At 39.4% G+C, this 14,359-nt stretch overlaps 2 protein-coding genes across 3 annotated transcripts; one reads left to right on the forward strand and one right to left on the reverse strand.

Moving 5' to 3' along the window:
- The first annotated feature begins 120 nt into the window (after nucleotides 1-120).
- nelfe (negative elongation factor complex member E) lies at nucleotides 121-4,005 on the forward strand. 2 transcript variants are annotated; one of them, XM_008422764.2, is made up of 11 exons: nucleotides 121-190; nucleotides 409-490; nucleotides 837-906; nucleotides 1,339-1,484; nucleotides 2,215-2,289; nucleotides 2,367-2,404; nucleotides 2,484-2,779; nucleotides 2,997-3,141; nucleotides 3,245-3,299; nucleotides 3,645-3,747; nucleotides 3,832-4,005. In XM_008422764.2, the coding sequence occupies exons 2-11, from the start codon at nucleotides 416-418 to the stop codon at nucleotides 3,906-3,908; spliced, it is 1,080 nt and encodes a 359-aa protein (XP_008420986.1). In that variant the 5' UTR covers nucleotides 121-190; nucleotides 409-415; the 3' UTR covers nucleotides 3,909-4,005. The 2 variants fall into 2 exon arrangements, with proteins under 2 accessions (XP_008420986.1, XP_017163075.1); XM_017307586.2 differs by having other exon boundaries at nucleotides 163-187.
- Nucleotides 4,006-4,460: 455 nt separating this feature from the next.
- Nucleotides 4,461-14,057, reverse strand: LOC103472895 (uncharacterized). The gene is made up of 5 exons (XM_008422761.3): nucleotides 13,711-14,057; nucleotides 11,220-11,442; nucleotides 10,948-11,142; nucleotides 10,656-10,847; nucleotides 4,461-7,651 (listed from the first exon to the last, which is right to left on the reverse strand). Exons 2-5 carry the CDS (start codon nucleotides 11,421-11,423, stop codon nucleotides 6,578-6,580), a joined length of 1,665 nt encoding a protein of 554 aa, XP_008420983.1. The 5' UTR covers nucleotides 11,424-11,442; nucleotides 13,711-14,057; the 3' UTR covers nucleotides 4,461-6,577.
- Nucleotides 14,058-14,359: the final 302 nt, after the last annotated feature.

Here is a 14,359-nt window from a genome sequence, read left to right on the forward strand (position 1 = left end):
AAAAATGTGCAAAAAAAAAAATACATATAAGAATATTTTTCATGAAATTGGTAATATGCAACAATAATTATATGTATATTTTGTTGGCTAGATTTTAAAAAAAGAAAAAAATAAATAAATAAAATACGTGCTTACGTAATATCTACGCGTCGGTGTTTTTGTTTGAGCCGTTTGACTTCCAGAGAAGGTGGTGAGTTATTACGACTAGTTTAGAATAAAATAATTCATGTCTGGGCTGCATTAATAGAGCAACTCTGTTTGTGCTATTTTCTGTTTTGTTTACAAAACAGTCTCTGGATAGCAGCTACCCTGCCGTTTCTGGCTTGTTAAATTAGACGGCTAACGGTGGTTGAAAATAAAAGCTCTGTTTTATTAATGCTCCTTTTTGCCTCTTTTTGCTTCCTTTAGTTCTGTCATGGTGTTGTTTCCGAACTCACTAACGGAGGAAGAGGAGTCTCTACAGAAGAAGTATGCTAAACTTAAGAAAAAGGTAATCTCCTGGTTTGAATTGTTTCCTTTTATATTGTAGTGGTCCGTTACCATGATAAATATTGCTTAAAGGCTCAAATGCTCACCTAATTTTGCTCTGCAAGATGCTAAATGATTTATACTTAATATTAATAATGTTTGTGGATGAGTGAATAGAATAGCATAAAATAAAATGAAACAATATTTATTTTCCCCTTTTTGGGGATATTTCAGTGTATCAAGAGCGCAGTAAGACGTAATCTATAGATTTGTCAGCTTTTCTTGTGGTTCTTGTGAAGTTGCTAACAGGTTGTACTGCTGAAAAATCAGTCAACAGCTACTAAGTGTTTTAACTGCTGTAATTTCAGAAAAAGGCTCTTCTTGCACTGAAGAAGCAGAGTTCAACCAACCAAACAAACCAGAGTGGCTTGAAACGGAGTAAGTGCTTTTGATTGATTTTTTAATAGATTTATAACTAAATTTATTACTAGTCATGGTTTTTGCACAAAAACGAGGAATTTGACGTTAGCTCCACTTTGCTATCTTTGAAGATATTTTACATGTACATATATAAAACAAAAATAAATATATGTATAAGTAAGACGAGGTCGAATTAATGCAAAACATGATAATTTTAAGAACTGTGACCATAACAGCAAGCCATTGTGACACCACCTAAACCAGCTTATAAAATACACATTTGTTGAACTGCCTTATCTAGGATATCCTTTTTTTTGCTTTGATTGTGTTTAGTCAAGTGCTGAGATAAACCAGAGAAAATGTATATTTTTAATGCTTATCAATTGCCATTTATTTATGTAAACACTTCGTTGGTTTTTATTTTAAATATTTCACTGCCTTGTTTTGCAGCGCTGTCGGATCAGCCTGTTGTTGATACCGCAACAGCGACAGAGCAAGCTAAAATGCTCATCAAGTCAGGAGCCATCAGCGCCATTAAATCAGAGACCAAGAACTCCGGCTTCAAACGCTCCCGAATGCTAGAAATCAAACTTAAGGTACTGTATCATTAAATACAGGGCAGTGGAAAATAATTTGGACCCCAGAAAACACAGATTTCCTCTTTTTTGCTTTTTTTGTCACTTTGATTACCGTTGTCTGTTATTTCAATTAGTTTGATGATCTGAGTAAATGGTATTCTTCAGTCCTGTGTAGTAAATGAGGCATTGTGTGTAATGCTACTTAATGGTTATTTCAGTAATCGATTTAATCTACAGATTATCTTGAAGATTAATTAATTACTTTGATTAAAAAAATGGCACCACCCACAGATTTTTCATTTAACCACTTGAGCCTTTTTATATAATCTTAGAAATACATGAAAAAAATCCAAATAAAAAAATATATTTAATTTCCTTTTAAAATAAGAAAATAAGCATTTTATTTTACTGCTAAACTGCAGTAACATAGCTTAGTAAATCTGAAACGGGTGAAACTAAAACTGACAATTAAGGAGTTCAGGATAAAACAGATTTACAATTACAAGTATTTTTATTTTTTTTACAGTTTTGGCTTAATTACTCCTTAATTACTCGCCTTATTTGAATCTGCATATTCCAGTTAACGATTAATCAATTACTAATTTAGTTAACAATTATTTCAATAGCTGATTAATCCAATTAATCATTTCAGCCCAACTAATCTGTACATTAATTGGTTTTGATAAAGGAACATGCAGCTTATCTCCTTTTCTACCAGTTTTCTTCTTTTATTGTTCCACTTCACCAGGACCCAGAAAAAGGTCCGGCTCCTGCCTTCTTACCCTTCCAAAGGAGTGTCTCTACAGATGATGATCCACATGAGGTATAAATGAGATTTTATGTTATTTATATATACATTTTGCTTTCTATTCTGAAGTTTCTTTGTGTCATTTGTTCTAGTCTGGAAAGAGGGGTCAAATGAAGAGTCTGTATGAAAGGTGAAAACCTGAACCTGAACCCATCCTCTAAAACTGTCCCTCTGTGGGTCTGACTGAGTGTCTTTCTGCGTCCCTGCAGCTTCGTTAGTTCAAGCGACCGATACCGGGATGAAGAAGAAGGAGGCGGCATGTCGTCCAGCCGTGACGTGGACCGAGAAAGGGACAGAGACATAGACAGGGAGTGGGAAAGAGACAGAGATCGGGATCGGGATCGGGATCGAGAACGGGAACGGGATAGAGAAAGAGGCCGGGACAGAGACAGAGACAGGGAAAGAGAACGAGAACGGGAACGAGAAAGACACAGAGAACGAAGCAGAGAGAGAGACAGAGACCAGGACAGGGAGCGGGAGAGAGACAGAGACGCACCTTTCAGAAGTAAGTAGACCTTCATAGGTGGTTTTTATTTACCTTTTAAAATATTTTATGACACATTGAAAGCATTAAAATAAAACCAACTAACAAATTTTTCACCAAGCCTTATCATGTACTCAGTTTGTAGATAAACTGAAATAAAAAAAATGCAGATGGATTACTGAAAAGTATGGATTACTGATAAGTGTGGTTTTGATTCTTGTTTGTTTTTTCCTTTTAGGATCGGACTCGTACCCGGAGCGAAGAGGTGTGCGTAAGGGGAACACGGTGTACGTTTACGGCTCCGGCCTGGTGGAGGACAGCCTGCGCTCGGCCTTCTCCCAGCATGGGAACCTCATCGACCTCTCAATGGACAACCCGCGCAAGTACGGAACCAGTACTCTGCTATGCTAACCATTATCCTGACGTTCTGATGCATTCTCCTTGTTATATGAACACTTGAACTCTTCCGCCTGTTTCTCTTTGCAGTTGTGCATTTATCACGTTTGAGAAGATGGAGTCTGCAGACCAGGCTGTAGCTGAGGTTGGTACTGCGCTATTTTTACATTTTATGGAGGCGTTCCATTTATTTTCACTCCATTACTTGACTACTTTTAATGATAAGTTGTGTTTTAGGTAAGCGAGGGAAATCTCGACATCACACTTAACTATGGAAAACCAAAGAAAGATTTGGTGGGGGGGAACAATTTTTCAAAAATTAAATCTTTAAAACCCAAACACTATTAATTGATAAAACCCAAAACCACTTAATTTACCTTTATTAAAAAGTAAAAGTTGAATCACAGAATGTCTAAATTTTGTCTTCAGGTTAAATGTTTCCATCAAACTGTTGATTATTTTTGCCTGTTTGTGTTTTTTTTTCGGACAGTTGAATGGAGCTGTGGTGGGAGACGTTCATATTAGAGTCAGCATTGCCAGGAAGCAGCCCATGCTGGACGCTGCCACCGGAAAATCAGTGTGGGCCTCCCTCGGTAAACTCTTCTTCTCTTGTTCACTGAGACGTCTGTTTCTGAAGGTCGACGCCCGTCATTTCTTTCTTTTTTTAACTCTTCCAGCTGTGCAGAACAGCACCAAAGGCTCCTACAGGGATAAGAGGAACCAAGTGGTCTACAGTGAAGACTTCCTGGAATAAAAGAAGTTTTGTTTTTTTCTTTTTAGCGAGAAGCTGGCCTGTATTTTTGTTGAATTTAATAAATCACATTCTCAAGTAGAATTCCATAAAACTGGGATTTATAAGGTTTCTGCACATCTTTCCTGCCAAAATCCTGAACTCTTCTGGACTCCTCAGATCATTTTTAAAAGTGAAAATATAAAACTTCACGGCTTTATTAGGAATTTGACAGAAGGATCAAATTCCTAATAAAGACCAAATTTTCAGACAATACGGAATAAAATCTCATCTTCATTTAAAGTCGGATCGTTTGAGAAAAATCTGCCATAAATCATGAAGAAATAAGTCTGAAAATTAAAAAAAATGTTCTTTAAATAGATATACAGTGCAAAAATAATTAAGATGCAGTCTTGTTTTCTTTCAACTCTATGCAACTGAAAGCAGTATTTTATTTTGACAATTAGGCTTAAATGCTACACATCAGACTTTAAATAGATATATTTTTAAACTGAACTACAAGTCTTCAAAATAAATAAGCGTCCTGCATCCCCTGTGAAAATAACCAAACTTAAATCCTTCCTGAGTGCTCTCCAAGTTTATTACCTGTGCAGCTCCCCTTGTTTCAAACCGATATTCGGATCATTGATGAGTTTTAATCAACCTTCTGTGTGCAGCAGATGAACAGTTTGAGAGGAGAATCACTGATTTACCATTACAGTACAAATATCTACATTAAAAACAAGACATGTTAGTAATTTTCTCTCATTTTTTGTTACATGACACATTACAAAATCTCACTCAAACCCAAAAGAGAAAATAGTTCACAACAATTTCAGATATGTTAAAAAAAGTACTGGTAGAATAATCGTCTTTGGCTTCAGGGAGTTTCACATAATATCCACTGGTACAGTTTACTCAGATGCAGTTTAACAGCTACTAGCTACAACCAGAAAGGACCATTTATATTGCTTGTTTACTATCCATTTATCTTCACACTAGACACGTGGTTTGGCAGTAAACGTATGAAGGCATTTTAATATTTTTAGCACTTTAAGATCAATAACGTCACCATGACCCTTTGAAAAGCAGATCCAGCAGACTGCAGTAAGCTGATGAGCATGAATGCTTCACAATTCATTTCCCTTGAACCATTTTCACATTAAAGTTAAAACCATAAATCTGTGTATTTTAGGAGATTTTGATGTAATAAACCAACACAAAGCAGGACGTTTCAATGGAAATCTGAAATGTGGCTCCATATCTTTGAATGACTCAAAAAGGAGAAATATGCTCGTTTTTCTTAGCAAAATTGTTCAAGCTCAGTAAGATTGGACGGTGAGCATCTAACGACGATTGGCCAAGGCGATAAACCGAAAAATTAACACCCAAATTTATGACCGACGCCATTTTGCACATCTCGGTATTTTTGGAGTTTTTTTTTAACCCTTGTGCGAGGACTGAGGCAACTGATACAAACGATATGGGTGTGAGGTCGGTTGGATCCCACTTGTAAACACCAGTGTTAATAAAAAAAAAACGTATCTTTTTAGTAGACTATGCTCGTGTTTCTTTAAGACGTCGCGCTACGTGTACATTCAGCAGTCACGTGACTCCACCCCATCCAGAAGAAGCCAGAGAGACGGTGAGGTTGAGAAAATGGAGGAAATGTCAAATGTAAATACGGTGGCCGAAAAGGGAGATAAGCAGCTAATGAACTGTTTAATATATAATAACATTGATTTTAGGCTATATAGTCCAGCCCTAATTTAAATAATATAAACATATGAATATAAATGTACTAGCGTCGTAAAAACAAGCCCCTTTCTCTACGCTTTGTCTTTGAAGTTTTAAATTTTACCCAATGCTAACGTTCGGCCGTGACGTACGTCATGCCCTAGCCTGATCCTGCACTGCAAAGAGAAGTGCAAAGCCGAATAAAACGGCTGTTAATATTAATCAAGTATTTTTGAAGCTCGGCCAACACGCACTGAACGGCTTCGGCCACTTCCAGCGATGCCATGGCTAAAACTACAAGCAGAAAAACGTCGTCATCGTTCACAACTTCTTCTGTTCTCTGATTGGCCGGTAGAAATTCTGTCGGAGCTGCGCGTTATGGCTGAAAAATGTCAAATGATATGTGTTTAGTATCAGTCGATATCAATAATTATTGATTAGTTTGAACTGGTGGCATGGCCTTTCCTACTTTATCCAAAGTTTCACACCACACCTCAGTTTTAAATTTTTAAACAGTTATGAGGCACCGTGGTGAAATCTTAAACTACCTAGCAACATGCTGTTGCTAGGTAACCAAAGAGCGAGTGAGTGAGTAAGTTGATGTCGCCAACCTATCTTAGCTGGCTTAGCTTTCCTCTTTCCGTCACCGAGGATGCCATGTGGTTCTGGATATAAGTTCAGTAAAATTATTGACTACTCTATCAGACGTATTTTTTATTGATATTGATCACGTGTCTTTCATGATATATATTATTATTGATGTATTGTCCAGCCCTTGCTAGAATCTACACATGCCACATAATTCATCTTTTCATTTGTAAAAACTGGATTTTTTTCTTCTACCTCACAATAGTACACCACCTCGTGTTGGCCTGTCACAAAAAGATCCCGATAAAAAAGATCTTGATAAAATACACTGAAGATTGGGTTTAACAGAACATGGAACATGTTTTTGCTCATGACACTTGCTCCGTTTGTTCAGTAACCAGGCATTCCTGTTCTTCCTCCGGCTCTCTTACTGCAGTTTCTCTCGCCCTCTCCCGCTCCTCCTGCTCGTGCAGGGAGTTCTGCCCCGTGGTTTTCCCGTGCTGCTCCTTCAGGTGGCGTCGTAAGGCGGGCTTGTGGGCGAAGCGGGCGTGGCAGTAGGCGCATCGATGCGGCCGCTCCCCGCTGTGGAGGTTCATGTGGTCTATCAGCGTGGACTTCTGGGTGAACGTCTTGTAGCACAGGGGGCACTGGTGGGCCTTGGCGGCCCCTCGGTGCACGGCCATGTGCCGGGTGAGGTTGCTGGAGTGGTGGAAGTGCTTCCCGCAGCAGGGGCAGACGTACAGCAGGTGGGTGGAGCGGGAGTGGATGGCCAGGGAGTGTGCTGAGGGGAAAGTGAGGCCACAGTGCTCGCAGATTACAGGCCCCGTCACACTGGAAGTGACGGACTCGTCCCCTCCTTCGTTTGTGCCGACAGCGTTCAACCCAGAACTCCCTTCGCCGGCGCCAGACTCTTCCAGGGAGAACTGATTCATGGGGGAGACCTTTTCACCGTGAACGCTGCCCAAAGCGAAGTCCAACCGGGGAAAATCAACAAAATAATTTGCTGCGGTCTTCAGATCCTCCTGGCTGAAGTCCAGGGCAAAGCCCCCTCCCAGTCCAGCAGCGGCAGCATACCACAGATCTTGACGGTGAGCTAAGGTCGGCGACCTTTTCTCTTGGGACGATCCCCACTTTCGCTTCTTGAATCCCCTCCCCCTGCCTTTCCCTCTGCCGCGGCTGATTTTCGGCTCGGACAGTCTTCGCCTGAACGCTTTGAGGCCCCCGAAACTCAGATCCTCAGCAGAGTCCAAGTCGCATTCGCTGCCGTCTCCCGCAATGAAGATTCTGTTGGTTTCTGGGTAGCACAGATCCTGAGGAACATCGACAGAGTCTCCCTTGTCCGCCTCCCCGCCTCGGTTTGCCAGCTCTTCCTCTGGGATGTACACTCTGTAGACGCTGTAGTCCTCCGGCCGGTTCTCGTCCTCCTCACCCATCGCGTTTACCTGGAGTTAACAATAAAATGTTAGTTTACCTTTCAAGACAAATCTTCTCAGGCGGCGTCACTTTAGCTTCACACGGTTCAAATTCACTAAAGCAGGGAGTCAAACTCATTTTGGCCCAAATCAGGATCATGAATGCTCTGAAAGGGCCAGAATGTATTGGTAAAACCTGATCACCAACTGTTAAAATATCAATGAATTCTTAAAATTACATAATATTACTGAACATCTTTTCAGTCCCTCCAGGATCTCATGATTCATTTTGCAATGAAAAAGTGTTTATGGTACTAATTTGTAAATATTTGCACTTATTTATGACGGTAAATGCGACTTTTTATTACTCGCTGTAATAATAATCACGACTAATAATCACATAAAAAGCTACGGTGGGCCAGATTTGGCCCACAGGCCTCCAGTTTGACACATGTGCACTAAAGGAAAGTTATGTTATTGCATTTTACAAGGTCAAATATTTATTTTCTTCATCAAAAATTATTTATTTCCATCTTTTAATGTATTTAAATGGAAAATTTGTAGACTGTGCCAGTTTTTTAAATATGATTACTCGTCAGAACAATCAAGTTAGAGAAATAATTGGTAGTTGCAGCCCTGCAGTCTGGGCTGGTTGGACTTCCTCAGTGAGTCAGCAGGGCTCTCTGGAGTAATTTAAGTCGGGCGGCCCGTTGGGACGCCTCACCACCGGTCCATGTTTTCCACATTAGTGGATAATGGATCTCTCTGTGGTTTGCCAGAACCCACAGACTTGGAAATGGCTTTGAAACCTTGTTTTATTTAGACGTTAATCACCAGGTTTCCTGTTTCCTGAGTTTGTTTAGGTCAGAGTGTGATGTGTTGGTTCTTGAGCTCGCTAAGCCTACTTCGTGTTGTCAAACAGGTTCTTTTCTCACACAATGAGTCTAGCAGAGGAGAGTGAAACTGAATTCAGCTTCCTGTAATGTCCTGAGGTCTTTCACAAGCTGCTTAACGGTTTTATGCAGGTCTTCAAATGTTGCTGCAGGAGACGTGCTGGAAGCGGAGACAGATTTTAGCTCCAGATGCTAATAACAGTCATTTAATGAATAAAAATCGGCCAACACAGAGTCACAACCCAAAATTCACTAAAACAAGTTACATAAATGCTGGAGGGAGTTTTAATTTTTGTCTCCATTAGGGCTGTAGCTAGCAATGTTTTTTTAAGGATTATTTTCTGATGATTAATCAGATTTAAAAATGTGCAATTTTTTTTGTTTAACCACATCAGCCTTTTTATACAATATTAGAAATACATAAAAAATGTAAATGAACATTTAAAATTCTTTTTAAATCAGAAAATGAACATTTTATTGGCTACCCTAACAGATTTGCTTTAGTTTCCGCTTGATCATTTGTTTGGGAAAAAAAAAAGCCCAATAGATTTTTTTTGTTTTATTTAAACCAGGTTAAGATAAAACTATGGAAGTTTTTGGCAGAACATATTTACAGACAAAGAAGGTTTTTATACGTCTTTAAATTAATAATGTATATTTTTATACTGTAGATTTAGACTAAAAATCTAAGCTATAAATTCAAATATTGTAAATTATTTGAATGAATCATTTATTAATAACTTATAATAATTAATAGTTATTCAAATAATTTTTTGAATTCATAGTGGTTCAAATTGAACATTTTGAACTGTAATGGCAGCATTTGGAAAAATTTTATGTTTTAATCATTTAATGTTTTCCACGTATTTTTATATTTTTATGATGTTAAGCTCTTACAAATGCGCTCCACTAATTAACTTGACTGATTTTTTTGTGCAGTTTTGACTTAATTACTGCTCTGAGTCTGTTATTCTTTCAGCAAATTGCCTTTTTTTAAGTCCGTATACTCCAGTTAATGATTAATCAATTACTAAAGTAGTTTACGGTTATTTTAATAATCGATTAATCACGATTAATCGTTTTAGCTCTAGTCTGTTGGCGCTAGAGGTGTGCTGATCGATCGGCCACTGATCATAATCGGCCGATTTCCGTGAAAAAGTGCATGATCGGTGATCGGTGATTATTGTCTCTTGTTGCCGATACCGATCACCTGCATCTCATTTCGCAGCCTGCCTGTGCAGCTGGTCTCCTCTTTCCTTCACACTGCGCAAACGTGCAGCAACAAATCCTAAGCGATGTGGAACTATAACGCACTGAGTGAATGGGGACGTTTGCGTGTTGAGGCGGAAAATTGAAGCACGTCAAAATGCATCAACACAACGAAGCTAATACGACATAAAAACAATGCCATACTTGACGGAGTTTGGCTACATCGAGGCTCACTGCAGTAAAAAGACATATGGAGGATCAGATAGCAGGTAAAGCAGCGCACAGCTACAAACACTCACCCAGATTAGCATGACGGTCAGAAAGCTAAACAAATAACCCGCAAAATTATTTAAGTCTTCGAGCTGCGATGTAAGATGCTAGTTCTGCTCTCGCTGTTGAACCGCTGCTACGCTACAGGTAGTAATATTTGACAGACGGAGCGCCGCTTCTGCTCCACCTGGTAGTGACTCTCACACCGAACCTCAGTTTAAAGCTGCAGCATCTAACCTAAAAAAATACATTTTACATACGTATTAAAACTTTCACTGTCCTAACATGAGACAGATAATCTCTAAAAAAAATAATCAATCTCCTCCCTGTTCTGCATAATTACTCCCCTCAGTCAGAAACAGCCACTCAGAGCTAGCAGTAATCAGCTAGCCGCCATGCTAACAGGAAGTTTTCATTCAGTAACTCTGGATTGTTTATTGTAATGGAACCTGTATTTGCCTTTGAATGTTAAGTTTTATACTTGAATTTTTTTGGCAATGTTGAGAGGTTTTATTTTGACTCTTTGCATTATTTAGCCTCTTCAGAGCCTTCATGTGTTATCAGTCTGTTAAAGATAGTATTACTGATAGCAGTACAATTTGCACAATGCCTGTTTTGTTTAGTTTAGTGCGTCTCGTTCGCATGCGAGGTGTGAAAATCACCTTGGCGTCAGGCTCATCCAGCACGGGGCTGTCGCCGGTGTGCTGAGCAGATGTTTCGCTGTTTTCTTCCTCCAGTGTGATGACTGCAGGGCTGTGCTGCTCGATGGGGGAGGGCTGAGTGGTCAGAGGTGAAGCCACTGAATGAACGTTGGCACTGAGAATAACCGGTCTGACCTGACCGTCCTCCTCCATCTAAAAATAGAAAGGAGAAGGAGGAAAAATGCACAGTTTTACTTCTTCATAGTGAGAGAGAAGGTAGATCAACGTGGTTCAAATCAACTGTTGGACTGACTTTCAGCAGACTGGGGTTCTTTAGTTGCACGTATCTCTCCAGCGCGGTTCTGCAGCGCTCCACGATGTGCTCCATCTGGAAGTAGCTAGCAGCAGTCAGGTAGTTGACGATCTCCTCAGGGCTGAACTGCAGCATGCCGGTGTAGCACGACTGCAGCAGGTCGCACACAACCGAGGAGCTGTACAGCATCGACACCTGGAGAAAGCATGAAAAATATGTTCCACGGTGCACAGCAGCGTCTAGGAAGGTGCTGTGCGTTTAATCTCACCCACCTGAAGCCTGGGTGAGGGGTTGAGGAGAAACTGATCCCTCAGGAAGGGCGAGCAGGCCGCCAGCACGACCTTATGACCTTTGAAGGTCTGGTTGTTGCTGGCCACGATGGTGATGTCGCAGAAATGTTGGCGGGACCGGAGGGAGTTCATGTGCTTCAGGGTCGTGTCCCCGTGTCCCGGTAGCCGGAAACACACAGTCTCCATGTTGTCTGGCCAACAGACTCTGAGCGACGCAGGTCAGAAGAAGAGAAATGAAATAAAAATAAAGAATCTGTGAAGAATCGTTCTCACAGTTTGGGCCCCAAATAAACTCTGCTAAACTTCCAGAATAATTAAACCTTTCTAACTAGGTCTGAAACGATTAATCGGATTAGTCGTGATTATTAAAATAATTGCCAATTAATTTAGTAATTGATTAATCACTAACTTGAGCATACAGACTCAAAGAATAGCAAGTAATTAAGCCAAAAACTGTGCAGAATTTAGATCTATGGAAAAAACTAAGATACCACTTAAAATGAACATTTTTCTTTTATTCTATAAACTACTGACAACATGTCTCTGAAATCACAAGCAAATATTTAGGATTTATTAGCAGAAAATGAGAAAAAAAAAGATGCAGCGCTTTCACACCTCAAGTATTGCAAAGAAAACAAGTTCATATTCATTTAGAAACAACAACACTAATGTTTTAACTCAGGAAGAGTTCAGGAATCAATATTTGGTGGAAAAACCAGGAGGTTTTAATGGGGATCAGTGCAGTGGGCTCTTTGTTTTTCACAGAGTTGTATAATTTCAGCTTGTTGTAGATAATTTCTACAACAAGATACTTTCAGAAATGTTTGTTTAGTCCATCTGTGTTGCATCATCTGTATCACGTGAAGCCTGCAGACCTTTAGACGTTATTCTGTTTCTTTTTGGGGGTTTTTTGGTGACCTCTTGGATGAGTCATGGATTTGCTCTTGGAGTCATTTTGGAAAGCCGGACGTTCCTGGAAAGGTTCACCACTGTTCCAGGCTTTCTCCATTTGTGGAAAATGGCTCTCACTGTGGTGTTCCCAAAGCTTGGGATGTTTCTGTTTGAGTCATTTATCCAGAATAGATCTTGTGGCATTGAATAAATTGTCATACAAGTAATTTTTTTTCTTAATATTGAAATATTGAAAGGTGGGATTTTTAAAAAAAACTGCATACATTTCTTTTATTGGTAATTTCACAGGATGTTAGAAGGTATATTTATAACTATCACTACATTTTGCAAATGTTTGTTTTCCCTCATGTTTAGGAAACTGTTTTGGTTTTGGTTCATCTTGATAAGCAATTCCTCAAAAGAGATGCCGTGTCTCAATTTGACCTTTCTCTCGACGGCGTTGATCAATTCACTTCTTCTTCCATTTGTGCCTTTGTATTTTTGGCCATTTTGAAGAAAAACAGACACAGCCGCCTGCTGCAGAAAGACTCACACCAACCATACACCCATTTGCACTTGTAGAAGGATGATTTCTGTCTGATAACTGATGGTTCAAAGCTATTTTCTTGATCATAATCACACTCTGTTGTACAAAAACTTGGCTTTAAGTCTCAAAATGAATGCACCCCAATGTTAGGTTGGTTCCACTTTGATAAGCGGACCTAACCTGACATTTAATAAGTGAGGTACCCAGAGAGAACCCCAATATGCAATAACATTGCACAAGAAATGGTTTGGATACATTTATATAGGCTTTATTCTTATGATTATGAACAATTCTACATTTCTGGGTGTGCAGATAACTCAAAAAGTTAGTGATCTCCAATCAAAACTGTACATTTTCAGCAAAACACCCAACACAGCTCTTTACGTTTAGACCATTCTTGAGAAAATATAGACATTTTGTTTTACTCTACTACAATTTTATAATAACTTGGAAATTTACTCTAGAGTATCGGTGTTAATTATTGATCTTTTGCAGAGCAGAATCATAAATGGCTGAAGCTATTGGCCGATCTGAACAAAATCTGTGACTCTCCAATCACATTTCAGCCCATTGAGAATAAAACCTTATAAAATGCATTCAGTTTTATTTCTCTCTACTGAAACCACAGCGCGTTTTATTCAGATCAGATTAAAAAAATAATTTCTAGCAATAGAAGCTTGACAGTAAAAAAACAACGCTGTTATATTGTAACATAATGGCATCTAGACTAGTTAGTTGCTTTGAAAGAACACGGCTAGCTATCATCATTGTTGGGCGGATTAAAAAAGCTGTAAAATACTTATTAATTTGTGAAACCCATTTTAAATCAATCAATTTCATGCTGGTTATTTTAATAGACACAACTGGTTCAAATAAAACGTAAATAATATACATTTTAACTCCTTTGTTTTAGCAAAGCTAGCTTATCCACTCGACTGCTAGCCACCTTTAGCTAGTATCAAACTTATCTCCTGGAAACCAAACACAAAAGGCAAAAACTCACACAGTTACGGTTAAAACTTTGCAACAACTCACCTCGGTGTCTTCCCTTCTGTCTCAGCCCGCCGTTGTTGGTTTTCTTGAACGGGACAAACGCTAGGAGACACTTGCTGACCAGCTAAATTTGCACATTTCAAAGCTACTCCGGGGGGGAAAAATGCTTCCACCTCGATTTCTGTTTACTTTTCGGCCTCGTTCTCGCAGGAAGTACCGTCTCGTGACCGGGAATAACAAACCACCGGCGATTCGCCAGTAAAACTGACTTTGAATCTGTTTCAGAACGACGCCTCTTCCGTGGCGAGGCCGTGAATTAAGAGCACGCCTGCTGATTTCTGATCAGCGATTTTAAAATCAATGGACTGGGAGAGAAAAATGGGGCGGGGACCCAGCGTTCAGGCGTGCTGACGCACACATAGACATAGAACACTTAGATGCTACGTGAGCGTTCAAACCTCAAACTGTACGTAAACTTTGCCGCCGTGTTGTGAGTGGCTTCGGAAACGCCACCACTGTATATTTCATCCTTTAAAATGAACTGATAACTTCTTTCAGACTTGCATATGCCAATAACTTTGTTTCTTCTTTGTTCTTTATCTAATTTAGATTGAGGCATCATTTGATTTTTTTTATTGATGCTATATTTGTTTTTGTTTTTTTTGCTTGATAAGAAAATTCTGGTGTAATA

Source organism: Poecilia reticulata, chromosome 11, assembly GCF_904066995.2.
Source record: "Poecilia reticulata chromosome 11, P_reticulata-male-v2, whole genome shotgun sequence".
In the NCBI taxonomy this organism is placed as follows: domain Eukaryota; kingdom Metazoa; phylum Chordata; class Actinopteri; order Cyprinodontiformes; family Poeciliidae; genus Poecilia; species Poecilia reticulata.